The 13,129-nt window shown below is 40.0% G+C and overlaps 1 protein-coding gene across 1 annotated transcript in view; it reads left to right on the forward strand.

The window, feature by feature from the left end:
* Nucleotides 1-13,129, forward strand: part of PTN (pleiotrophin) — a 78,559-nt gene that overhangs the window by 47,980 nt on the left and 17,450 nt on the right. The window contains exons 2-4 of the mRNA XM_005151735.3: nt 7,240-7,349; nt 8,994-9,167; nt 9,345-9,506. Coding sequence (XP_005151792.1) covers nt 7,241-7,349; nt 8,994-9,167; nt 9,345-9,506 — 445 coding nt within the window. The 5' untranslated portion in view covers nt 7,240. The remainder of the gene's footprint in view (nt 1-7,239; nt 7,350-8,993; nt 9,168-9,344; nt 9,507-13,129) is intronic.

Genomic DNA, 13,129 nt, shown 5'->3' on the forward strand with positions numbered 1-13,129 from the left:
TGGCTCATGTTCATTTTCTCATTGACCAACACCCCCAAGTCCTTCTCCGCAGGACTACCATGAATTTCCTTTTTGCCCAACCTGTAGCTGTGCCTGGGATTGCTCCGACCCAGGTGTAGGACCTTGCACTTGGCATGGTTAAACTTCATGAGGTTGGCATCAGCCCACCTCACAAGTGTGTCAAGGTCCCTCTGAATGGCATTCCTTCCCTCTAGCGTATCAACAGAACCACACAGCTTGGTGTCATCGGCAAACTTGCTGAGGGCACACTCAATTCCATTGTCTATGTCAGCAACAAAAATATTAAACAAGACCGGTCGGAACTAGATGATCTTGAGGTCCTTTCCAATCCTAACTATTCTATGATTCTATGATAGGGTTCATATGACTCAACTATTTCAGAGGAGTATGGAAAAATACCTACTGGCTTTGTGTCAACCCAGAGTTGGATTAGAGAAGGCCCAGTGATGTTACCTATGAGGAAAATGTAATAAGAAGATCTCTTCACTACCTACCATAGGACTATAAAAAGTTGATGCTATTTTAGAATTTAATTCAGTATAACCTTACAGCTCATCCTTAAAGCTCATCCTTAAAAATAACCACTTATATCAAGTGTTAACAAGTTGATTCAGTTTATATTACATGGGAGCATTGTTGTGATTTAATCCCAGCTGGTAACTGAGCAACATGCATGAATGTAAATCTAATTAAGGTCTTCAGTTTTAATAGTTGATTTTAAAGAAGTTTAGGAAACTGATCATGTGTATCGAACCAATGAAAGATGTTTAATACAGGGTTGTTTCAAATCTCATTGTATCGATGTAGAGGAAAAACAAATTTTGTTTCCTCAAGGAAAAAAGAGTGGGTAAAAAAGCCTGTACAGAGGAATTCCAAAGCTAACAGGGGATCAGCCCACTAAAGTGATATCAGGAGCTTTCAGAAATTTCAAGAAGTGGTACTGGTCATCCAGGAAAGTAGTGTCTTGGAAGTCCAGAAGTTTGCTATGTTCAGATGGCTAAGACTCACCAAAACCTAATCTTATGAAGGAAATAAAAATCAAATCCAGTTGAGTGGGGTTTATTTTGGTTGATTGGTTGGCTGATATTTATTTTTAGTTGCTTTTTTTCCTCTAGTCCTCAAACAAAGACTCAGATAAATGTGTGTGTGTGAGGGAAGAGGGAGCATACAGTTAGAAGATTACAGTTCACAAAGGTCTGACTAGGACAGGTAGGACATAAGGATTAACCATATGGTGAACAAGAGAGATTCACCTGGAGAAGCAGGAGTTTATGCAACTGGTACAGAGGTCAGACTCCTAAAAACCAAATGCTCTTAACTTCTCTGTTATAGAGAGAACTGTGTGTTTTCATGTCAGAGTACTGTAAAAATGGCACTTGACATTTCAGATTCATTAAGGTGGTGAAAACATGCTGTTGTATGACTGGTGCGTAGTGAATATACATTATATAAATATTTTTCTTTAAAAAGGGGGAAAGAAATAGATCCAGATAACTGCAGACATGTTAATCTCCCCTTGATGGACTGCAAAATAGAACAAAATTTGAATAAGAGAATAACTAAAGAAGCAGAGGTAAATGTTAAGTTTCATTAAACACAGCATGTGTTTACTGAAAGGAGACTGATGTGCCAAACTACCTCATTTAAAAACTGATTTTGTAGATGTGACTAATCTGGGACTAATCAGACTGTAATTTATTAAAGTATTTGCTATGGGACTTGGTGAGAAATTATTCATTTAAGCAGGAAAAACAAGGATTAATGCAAAAGGTAGTTCTAAAATGGGCAAGGAGCAGAGTTGTGAAGAGAAATAATGGGCTGTAGGAATTTTTTGTTTGCATTGGGGATGCATTTTATTTATTCATTATCATGGGATGAAAATGATAGTGTACTAAAAGACTAAGTAGAGAGTCATAGTTATGCTCAAAATATTGCTTATTGGCAAAAAGGAAACAGACCTTTTCTATATATTTGTATAAAGTAAAAAATTTGTTGTTAGTGAATTGAAATCTTAAGTCTAATCCAAGAATCATTATAAGTGTGGATGTAGTTATTACAGAAAAAGAATATACCTATGCAGATGTTAATAATACTACTACTACTACAGTAAAAATTGTTATACATACACTTACATTAAACTACTTTTTCTAATGTTATGCTGACCCTTTCCCAGCTCTTCTTGGCCCTAAGGTTGATGGTTTCAGTATGGTGGTGGTTGTGGGGATGGTTATGGTGACTTGTCATCATCTGGGATCCTCAGCCAGGAGGATGTTTATGTTGATGGTTTCTTCTTCCTCATTTTAGGATCGGCTTGTGGTTGTTTTTTTTGTTTGCTGACCTGCTTTTATGCATTTCTCTTTCTTCATTAGTCTGCAGGTCCATGTTATATCCAAACTTATATGGCACGTTTTAAGTGTGGTGGAACTACTTCTGTGTTCTCTTTTTTACTCCTGTACCCTTAGCTCCAGGTCTTAATTTCTTTATCTAGCCATGGGTTGTTTATAGCTGGGGGGTATTCACTGTGAAGCCTGTGCCACCTCTCATATCTCTCATACCTATACTTGTCTATACTGCATCTTATGTCACCACTTCCCAAGGCCTTTGCTAGGATACCAGTCATGTATTTCTCTATAGTACATTAATATAACAGTCATAAAACCTGGGTGGCTCCTTACAATGCCAAAGAAAAGTAGATCAAATTAGTCACAGCTACCTGGCCAATTAGAAAATTTGAGGCTGCTGACAGGCCAAGGAAAGCTCAGACAGAGCAAACCTTGACAAGCCTCAGTCCTGAGGCCTTACAGGCTCACTACACAGCTTGTCAGCAATGGCAATGTATACAGTATTGCAGTACATGCAGGGTAACAGCATTATCAACACAGTTGATGTTTGGTATGTTATACTAGAAGAACTGGAGGATATGGACAGGTTAAATCATGTGAGAAAACCTGATAGCTCAGAGTGGGAGTTTACACTCATATGCACTAATAATAAAATACTTGCTTTTATAATCTGGGACTTTGCCAGTTGCTTTGAAGGGAAGCAGATAAAGGGAAGGTCTTATGAGTAATAGTTATTAACGGCAAAAAAGCCACCTGCAAAAGGCGAATGTGATCCTAGGATGTGCTACTTACACTAGCTTCAGTAAGGCTAGGAAAAATAAACATTTGCTCACCAATCGCGCTTCATCTGAAATTGTCTTGTTTGTTCTGGATGCCTGTGTTCAGGATGTTCAGCTGTGACAAATGGAGAACCTGTGCATGAGTTAATTGCATAAATGCCAACAGAGTTGTTCCAGCAAATTTAGCTTGCACTAACTGAGATCCAGAGCTCTAAAGATGAAAACACCTGAGCTGCCTTGGGCTGCTAACTTGGGTATGAAATAAGCAAGCTGCATTTGCAGGGTCTTGGGTTGGAAGGAGTAAACTTTTTCTTGGGCTGTTACACAAAGCCTGGCACTGCATGAAAGTGTTTGTACCATTTCTGGGCCCAAATGGAAGTGTGCATGCCACTGTGCTATCCTATGTAGGTACTGTTTTGGACCTCTATTAGATCTGGGATTGGTGTGCAGACCATAGGATAGGTATTTCCTGAAGTAGCTGGTAAACTTTGTCATGTGTACTGTACTCATCACAGCAAATGAATGTTAGTGAATCGGGTTCAGAAGAGATGGGAGTGGTTCTATCAGGTCAGGGGATACTAGGGGCTTGGGGTGAGAGGGTCCACCTCTGCTCAGATGGTCCTTTAAACTGCAGCCATAGTGTCTTCTGCCTGACTCTCTTTCTGGTGTTCAACATGCAACTGAATCTATGCGTGTATGGCTGATGAACTAATTAATTTTCTGACTGCCTTCCCTTTTTTCAATTTCTCTTTCATTTTCTACTCCCAAACAGTGATTGACTGTGAAATGAACTGTAAGACAGAAGGAATTCCTGTGCATCAGTTCTTGGGAGAAGGTACAGACAGGATTCGAGAAATAGTTTTCCTTCAGGACACATGATTTAAACAACTACAGCTTATTACTGTTGGTGTAGATAGAAGGTTCATTACGAAAATTAATGTATCAAGGAGTCCATTTTGCCTATTGAGAAATACTTGAAAAAAATAAACCAAAATCCCACAAAGTTATTTTCAGGATAATACATTGTTTTCAAAACCAGCCTGACATGTTTTTCTCTCCATCCAACTTTAAGGGCCACCTGAAATATTTGCAGGAAAATTGAAGATTGAATTTGAATGATTACTGATAGGTGGGATTTTCTGACCTGAAAAAATACCTGCAATCTAATGGGTACTATATGTAAGCCATTTGTATTTTTGTGGGAGCACCTGCCCTTGCTGATCTATCATGTACAAAGCAATCAGGCAATTTTCTGTAGTCATATTGGTTATATGAGACTTGAGGTGTAGGTGTGGTGTGAAGCAAGGCCTCTGTCTGTACAACATGGCTTTTCACTTGTTGGTAATTAATAGCAGAAGCACTTCAGGAAGCAGCCTTGCTCTCTTTGCCAGAGTGATCTCTCACTGTGTGCAGGTTTAGTGTTTGCTTTAGAGAGCTTGGCAAGTGTTTGGCTGTAGGGAGGCTTGGGGTTTCAGGAAAACATGTTATATTAAGGCTCCATGGGGTTTTGTTTATAGGGCTTCTGGATCATTTCAGACTCCTAACCCCAACTATTTTTCCTGCCTGATTTGCTGAAAATAGGGTCAATCAGATTTGAATTAGAGTCTCTGCCAACTTAATATAAGGCAGCTTCCCTAGAAACAGTTACACATAGCTCCCAATGACTGCTAGCAGACTGTGGGATAGCTGTGACTACATCCCAGGTCTTTGGGGTGGGCAGTAAGAATGAAGGAGGAAGTCCCAAGTCCACTGTGGGCATCTCGTGTGCAGCAGCATGCTGTGCAGCAAACCCTCTGGTCCTGCTTTGTTTCAGCTTCTGACACCCCCCGGCAGCATGCTGGGATGGTTTCTGGAGTTTATGGAAGTATTTTTCCATACAAGTTTCCATACAAGTGCTTAGCTCCCTTCTCCAAAGAGGGACTATAGTGAGTCATTTGGAAGAGAGGAAGTGAGAGGATAAATTGATAAATTGCAGTGAAAATGGGATGTGAGTTGTAGTGTTACAAGTGGTGAGGTTTCTTCAAGGGAGAGGGGCTGAGAGAAAAAGTTGAGTGTCTTATAAGTATTCCAACTATGTTTAATTATGGAAGACCATTTTGAAGTAAGCTGAATAAAAAGGCAGATTAAATTTTTATTATTATTACTTATTTATTTATGTAATTAATTTTCTGTAAAGCATGAGAAGCTCCAAGTGGAAAAATGTAGCAGAAGAAAGGAAAAAATCAGACCCAAGCTCACACACAACTCGTGTGCCCTCTAGCTCTGGGCTCTGAGTTCATTGGAAGCATCGGTGGTCCTTTTTTTATGGTGGGAAATGGTACTTTCTTTTGAAATAAAGCAAATGAGTGCTAATGACAGTTCTTTCAGACATTTGAATGCCAGATCTCTTGCAGTCTTCACATGAACTTTATTTCAACAAAACCATTAGATTTTCTCCTCTGGTTTCTACCACTGTATTAAAGCTGGTTACTTTAAAGTCTCTGGGTTTGGGATTCCTCTCCTGTTTTCCATGTCAATTACAGTTATGTTGCTTTTGAGCAAGAGGTTGCCAGCAGGGAATACTGAGGAATGCCAAATTAAATTTCAAATACACTTTGTTCTTTGTTCATGTTGAGAATTATTTCTCCCCTAAGGTTGCTGTGCTAAGCAAAATGAGATCAGATTGCATCTTAAACTCTCAATAACATTGGTCTTGTTAAGTTATTAAAGCCATCTTAGTGGCTAGCATTGTTGACACTTCCCTGAAAGGCTAGTGTACTATGAATGCCATGGGCCCTGGTTAAAAAAAAAACAAGCTGGAGAAACCTTCAGTCTGAGCAATATGAGGTCTTGGTTCCTGACTGCCTACTAGAGAAGTGACTCTGAGAAATGGGAAGGTTGCTTGTTTTTAACATATATGTTTGTTATGACCCTGCTTTCTGATAAGCAATGCCAGAATGAAACAATGCAAACTATAGCAAAGTGAAAGAGGGACTCTTCACTGGGGACTGTAATGATAGGACAAGGGGCAACGGGTTGAAACTTAAACAGCAGAGGTTTAGATTGGTTATAAGGAAGAAGTTCTTCACTGTTAGGGTGGTGAGGCACTGGAATGGGTTGCCCAGGGAGGTTGTGAATGCTCCATCCCTGGCAGTGTTTAAGTCCAGGTTGGACAGATCCTTGGGTGACATGGTTTAGTGTGAGGTGTCCCTGCCCATGGCTGGGGGGTTGGAACTAGATGATCTTATGGTCCTTTCCAACCCTAACTATTCTATGAGTCTATGTAAGTCATTGAAATCAGCTAGCTCTGAATGACTTTTGGTGATTGGCTAGTAAATGATATTTCACCACCAAGCAAATGTTTCTAATTTTTTAATTTTTTTTTTAATTTATATTTATATTTTGTATATTTGAATCCCAAATCCAGATTTTGGGTTCATTAGCATGTTATGGATAGCTTCTAGCTGTATGTGCAAGTCCTATCTCTGTGCCCATTTTGCATTTCAAGCAATTAGCTTAATTTGTATCATGACGAGACACTAATTGGAGGGAAAGGTTAGTAGCAAGATGCCCATGACAATTAAGGTAATACATCACATATTACCTATATAAGTATTCATGAAAGAAGCCCTTTTCAGATGTCAAGTAAGCCTAGTAAGAACTTGCTCTCTTGCAAGGTGGACAGTGCAGCGTTCCCTGCTTCATAGGAGTGGGTATGCTGAAACACAAAGTATATGGTATATTTAGTTTTACACAATAAATCAGTCAGAGGTCAAGAAAGAAGAACAGAGTTCCAGGCCCATCAGGAGCCTTGATTCTGTGACAGGTTTCTAGAGATTAGCAATAATTACTGAACTTCCTGTGGCAAAACTCTTCCATAACAGCAATGATGTAGACCAGAGATTTGGTACATGGGCTGGAAAACAGCTGGTAAAAATATTTGTATTCTCTCTGGAATGAAGATATCCATTCTGCCTATGACTAATTATGTTTTACCTGCTTGTTTCTTACTGGCCTGTAGCAGAGATTCCCCAAAATGCTCTAGCAACACATTAGATGGGATCTCACTTTTTACATGCTGACCAACTTTTTTATCTTTTTTTCTTGTTAATCCCCAGAATGCAACAGCAACAACAGCAACGTCGAATGTTCACAGCTGCCCTCCTGGCACTTGTTTTTATTCTGGCAGCTGTGAGTACCACAGAGGCTGGCAAAAAAGAGAAACCAGGTAAGGTCCAGTGTAGTTCAGAGTTAATCCCCATGATAGATTGCATGTGTGGTAGAATGTCAAATGCTTCTGGTTTTGTTATGAAATTCAGGTTGTTTGTTAACCTTTTGACATACAGGGTAGGCCTTTGTGGCTGTGACATGCTATTCTGCGTTAAATAGGAAAATAAAAGTTAGTTTTCACGAAAGTCAGCAGCTTGACAGCCTCTTAGTCGTTATTTTACCACAGAGTGGGTGTTGCAAGGCAGCTTAATATTTGCTCTGGGAATAGGTTCATTCTTGACATAGGGAGAACCAAATAAGAGTGATGTAAGAGCAGTTACCATGTTGCTTGTTCAGTGTTGTATCTGACAATGCTAGGCTAATGCTGTGCGATGTGGAAATCCTCCCACAAAGAACTGAACTAACTCACTGCTGCATAAAGACAGCCAGACATCCAGAGGTAATTGCTTTCTGCCAGTGATGAACTCACACCTCATTATAGGGGAGACAGGCCTGGGGTGGAAAATTCATATCTATACAACCCAGTTGTGACATTTTTTAAGGAACGCATCTTTTGGTGGTTTTCTTAAGGTCTTATGATTTACAGGCCACTTACACACCAGTTAAAATGACCTGTAAGTCTATCTGAATTTGTGTTCTGATTACATAGGTGTTTATAGCCATTGTGGCTGTATGGAAATATGAGAAAATGTGAAAGTAAATATACGGAAGTTAGAAGAAAACTAATTTTATATAAGGTTACTTTAAGTTACTTGTGATGTTTTGGGATTAACACTTGGGTTTGATAACATTGCTGTCTTTTCTTATCAGACTTGGGTTTAAGGATTTAAATGAAACTATGACCCTTACTTTTGTCCCTGAGCACAGCATTTTGAGTACACTTCTCCATGTAGATTTTTCTTCCCCTTTGGAGTTTTGGTCATATTCTGCCATACAATGTGGCATGGTATACCAAATGAAAAGTTTGTGTCCTGCAGCTGTTCCTTGGAGGTGCTTGAATCCCCTGATACACAACATCAACACATACATTTGAGGTTGAGGGTGGTCGGCACAGGTTGTCCAGGCATGCTGTGGATTTGCAATCTTTGGCTGGACAGGGCTTTGAGCAACCTGGTCTAGTGGAAGGTGTCCTTGCCTGTGGCAGAGGGGTTGGAACTGGATGAGCTGTAAGGTTCCTTCCAATACAAGCCATTATATAATTATGATTTTTAACCTGTATAGTGTGTAGTGCTTCAGTTGGAACTGAAAATATTTGGATGCCATCAGCTACTGGAGGCAGAGGAGTGTCCTTTCTGTGTGAGCGCTGTATGTTTTGGTTAGCGATCCCTGAGGGTTTCTAGGTGATTCCCCACTGTGAAGATGAGAATCCACTTGAGAATATCTAAGTGGACTAGTAGACATGGTAGTGGGACTGAATTTGAATGATCCACTCTACTTCGGAGTCAGAGAGGCTGACCTGTCTCTGCAGAACTGTGAAAAGGATGCCAGAACTTTTGCCTTTGAAGCAGTTATTTTACAAATGTCTTCCTCATTCAACTTTTCAGGTGATATGCCTATTTAATGAAGTTTAGGGAACTTCTCCATAGGCTGGTGGGTGCTAACCATTTCTCTTGCTTGGGTTTGGTTCCTTGTATTCATCCAGAGAAAAAGTCGAAGAAGTCTGACTGTGGGGAATGGCAGTGGAGTGTCTGTGTGCCCACCAATGGTGACTGTGGCCTGGGGACACGTGAGGGCACTCGCACTGGAGCTGAGTGCAAACAAACCACCAAGACTCAGAAGTGTAAGATCCCCTGCAACTGGAAGAAGCAATTTGGAGGTAAGCATTGCTCTCAAGGGATTTGCTTTCGTATTTACTCAAATATGGAGCAAGAAGCCTGTATTTTCTGCTTAGCATGATCCTTTTGTCTACAAGAACTTACTCTGTTAGACTCATAACATTTTTATTTTCACAGTCATTTTGGTTTACAAATTGCCATTTATTTACTCATTGCAGCAGAGTGCAAATACCAGTTCCAGGCATGGGGAGAATGTGACCTGAATACTGCCTTGAAGACTAGAACTGGGAACTTAAAGAGAGCCCTTCATAATGCTGACTGCCAGAAGACTGTCACAATCTCTAAGCCCTGTGGGAAGCTTACCAAGCCCAAACCTCAAGGTAAATTCCATTTGCTGAAGGCTGCACACTAGTTCATTCAAATCACTGGATTTGTAATGTCCTGCATGCTTCAGTGGGAACTCAGTAGTACAGAAGATTATATTTTCATGGACTTGTCTTAGTTCTGTGCTTGCTTCTATGTCTCAGTGATCAGGCAGACAATATTCCCAAGATGTATGGTCAGGGCAGTCTCACACAAGAGGTAAGCTGAAGATAAAGAGCTCTGATTTTAACCTTAGACCACTTCTGCTGTGAGTAGTTTCCTGATACGACTAGAATTCCAGAGTACAGATGCATTTCATAACTCTGCTGTTGATGGGAACAGACCAATAATAGCATGCAAAAATGTCTCTTGATAAAGACACCTTTTATAAAAGTTTTGTTTGCTATCAAATAAAGGCCAGTTGAAAAAACAAAGGAATTGAGTTGAGATTGAAATAAATTATTTCCTTCTGGACAGGTAGCATAGAAGGGATGTTCTGCTCACTGCATGCTGAAATACATGGATGTTCTGCACCCTTGGGGTTGTGTATTCTTTATTCAAAGACAGCAGGAAGGAGAGTATTATTGTTTAAGTGTGACAGTGTAATTCTTAGTACACAGAAAGGCATATGCTCTGCATTTGTGTTTCCAGGTGTTACTCAGACAAACTTATTTTCTTTCTAATCATTAAAGCCTTTTAATATACTCTCTTGTCGGAGTAGCAGGTGTTATGTGTGTAGGATGATTTATAGTGGGAGGTAAAACTGTGAGATCTTGTTTGAGATACAGAAGCAATGTGTTTTAAGTGGGTTACACAAGCTATGCTACCCTGGCATTTGTTTGCTTAAAACCATCTAGGTTTAAAACATTTGAGCGTCTGAATACTGGGATAATTATTAAAATAAATGTGATTAGGAGTGGCAGGTGCAACAGGGATGAGCCATTTTCAAATTGTTAATGGTGGTGCACCATTGATCTGAGTGAGGAGTACCTGCAGGTGGCCTGCTCTGCTTGTGCTACCAGAGACGTGTCTGATGAGGTTGCAGATGCTTTCTGGGTGTGCTTAATGCATCTGTCTGCATTGCAGTCAGTACAGGTGTAACTGGTCTTCCCTGCACGACATTTATGGAGTTACTACATCAGCACTAAGCCTAGACTGTGTAGATAATGACAAGCTGTGAAGCAGAAACTATATTTCACAACTAGAAACTAGATTTTTAGAGACCAGCTGACTTGGTTGAGTTGGCAGCAGTAAACATCTTCATTTGGGGCTGGAAGTGACTGCGTGGGAAGGCAGGAAGGCCTTTGATTTCATTGTTTATTAGTTTGGGGAGAAGGACCTTTTTCTTTTCCTTGGGAGAGTTGTTTGGTGTGGGGTTGGGTTTTTTTTTTGTTTGTTTGTTTTGAGTAAATTTCCATGCCCAGGTGGCATTTGGGAGTTTATTGAATGAAGCTTCCTTTTATGCTACCAGAAGACCCCTGCAGCTGCAGCTGCTAGTAGCTTTTTGCCGTGTTTTACTCTCCCTGAGTCAGTATATACTGTCAATGGCTGTCAGAAGAGGGAGAGGGAGACAAAGCAGAGCATTGATACAGCATTATTTTGTGACAGCAATGCTCTTCGGTGGTACAGGGTCGTTTTAAAGTTGTAGTTTTAAAGGCAGTGCTTGTGAAACTGCTGGATTGGAGTTAACTTTTACTTATTCTAGACATGAGTGTGAGTTATAGCTGAGACTGAAACTTGGGCTGGGACTGACTGCAGCAAACCTAGTTATGTGGTTTGACTTGATTAGGAAACCTGGCTTCATTTATTTGAAGGAATGCAAAAGAAGAAATAAGTGTAAACATAGGTATGTTATCAGAATAACTGTGGCAGAAATTCTGCTCTCCTTATTTACGTTAGAAATCTCACAGCATCTTCCCGTGTGCCACCTGCTCATTCATCTGCTGTTGGCATTAGCAGGAACAGCATGCAAGGAAGTCACACACTCACAGCCTGCCTGGGCCCTGAGCTAAGGATAAGAATTCCGTGGTGCAGATCTGTGGGTGCCCAGGAGCTACACTGCACATTATGTTGGCAGCAGTAGAGAGAAACTAGAGTAAGAAATTAGGTCAAGCAGATTAGTACTGTGTGAAATGTGCCCTACTGAACTTTATTTCTGAGTTAAAAATCTGTGTGCTGACATGTTGGCTGGAATTGAGAGTGTCTGTTTCCTTTCTGAGGTGAAGGAAACTACAGGTTAGAGGTAAGTCTCCACCCATATGTAGATAAAGGAAAAATCAAACTGAATTGAATGTATAGTTAGAATAGGACCCAATTTAATTCTTTGGTGATAAGAAAATCTAGATTATTGTCTGAGCCTTTGGAATGGACTGCAGATATGTATTAGGCTCCCTTTCCACCCATAGCTTTGCACCAGTGGCTCAAGACTGCAAGAGAAAAAGCATATACATTACTTGGAAACAGCATTTTTGTTTTGAGGCACAATGCTGCATAAGGTCTGTACTGTAACATAGATAGACTTATAAATGCTGATCAAGTGTGGTCCCTTTGTACTGTGATTGCCTGAAGTAGCACAGCAGTGGCCTTCTCACATTTGAGAGCTCTGGCAGAACAGTAAGTGGGGGGCTTATTGATTGCAGGAATCTGTTTTACTGCTAAACGTTACCTTTCTGACTGGTGTATGCTTCAAGAGCTGCATCACTTCTGACAGCAATACGTTGGGAGTACCAAAAGGAGATGTGAACTGACTGAGAATATTACACTGAAAATACCAAGTATATTCAGAAAAATTGTTGTTTTCATTATTTCCCCGACTAACTTCCTTTCCTGTGTTCTGGAATTTTCCTTCAATTGGGTCATGTCTGTAATCTCTCAATTACATCAGTTTTCCTTCTGATTTTATGTTTTAAATGGGGTGAACGAAAGCCCCTATTTGGCTTCTCCAATCAATTGCAGTTTTATGTATCTCCTGTTACTTTTGATGCTTTCTGTCTTCTGAAGATAGAACTTCTAACTTCAGTGTTTCATTGTATAACAGTTAATCCATTTATACTCTGCTGGACTTGTCTAAATTAATTCTGTTATTGAAAATAATTTTTGAGATGAAGAGACTGGACTGTACACAGTATTCCAACTTCTCTACAGATTTGCATTGAAACAGAAAATACCATTGTAATATATCCTTTATCGTTTATTACGTTCACTAAATAACCTATGTTTTTGGTTTGATCGCTGCTTGCATGTGGAGTAGGTATCTTTATCTGAGACAGTCAGAATTTTCCCTAACTCTTATATTTTTTAAGAAGGTTAATTAATTTGAACAGTTTAGGAGCCAAGAAGGTGTCTGGGTAGGACAGATTATTTCTCCTAAACTTGCCCAATCCTTACTCTGGCTTACTGTCTAAAGTTCTTCCTCACCTTCTCTGTGTTCTTTGAGAAAAACAAATAAGTGGATGCTACTTGTAACTGCTGCTCTCGTATTATTGCTTGTCCACTTTTCAGCTCTCGAACATGCAGCAACTTTGCTGGTAGGATGACTCCTGTGTCTGTCTCTCCTCTTGGCTAACTATTTTGAAGATGACTGCTGTTTCAAAGGAGTTTAATCAGTGCTTAACACAAAGGGAAAAATTATACCTTCAGA

The sequence above is a fragment of the Melopsittacus undulatus genome, chromosome 5 (genome assembly GCF_012275295.1).
Source record: "Melopsittacus undulatus isolate bMelUnd1 chromosome 5, bMelUnd1.mat.Z, whole genome shotgun sequence".
Taxonomy (NCBI): Eukaryota; Metazoa; Chordata; class Aves; order Psittaciformes; family Psittaculidae; genus Melopsittacus; species Melopsittacus undulatus.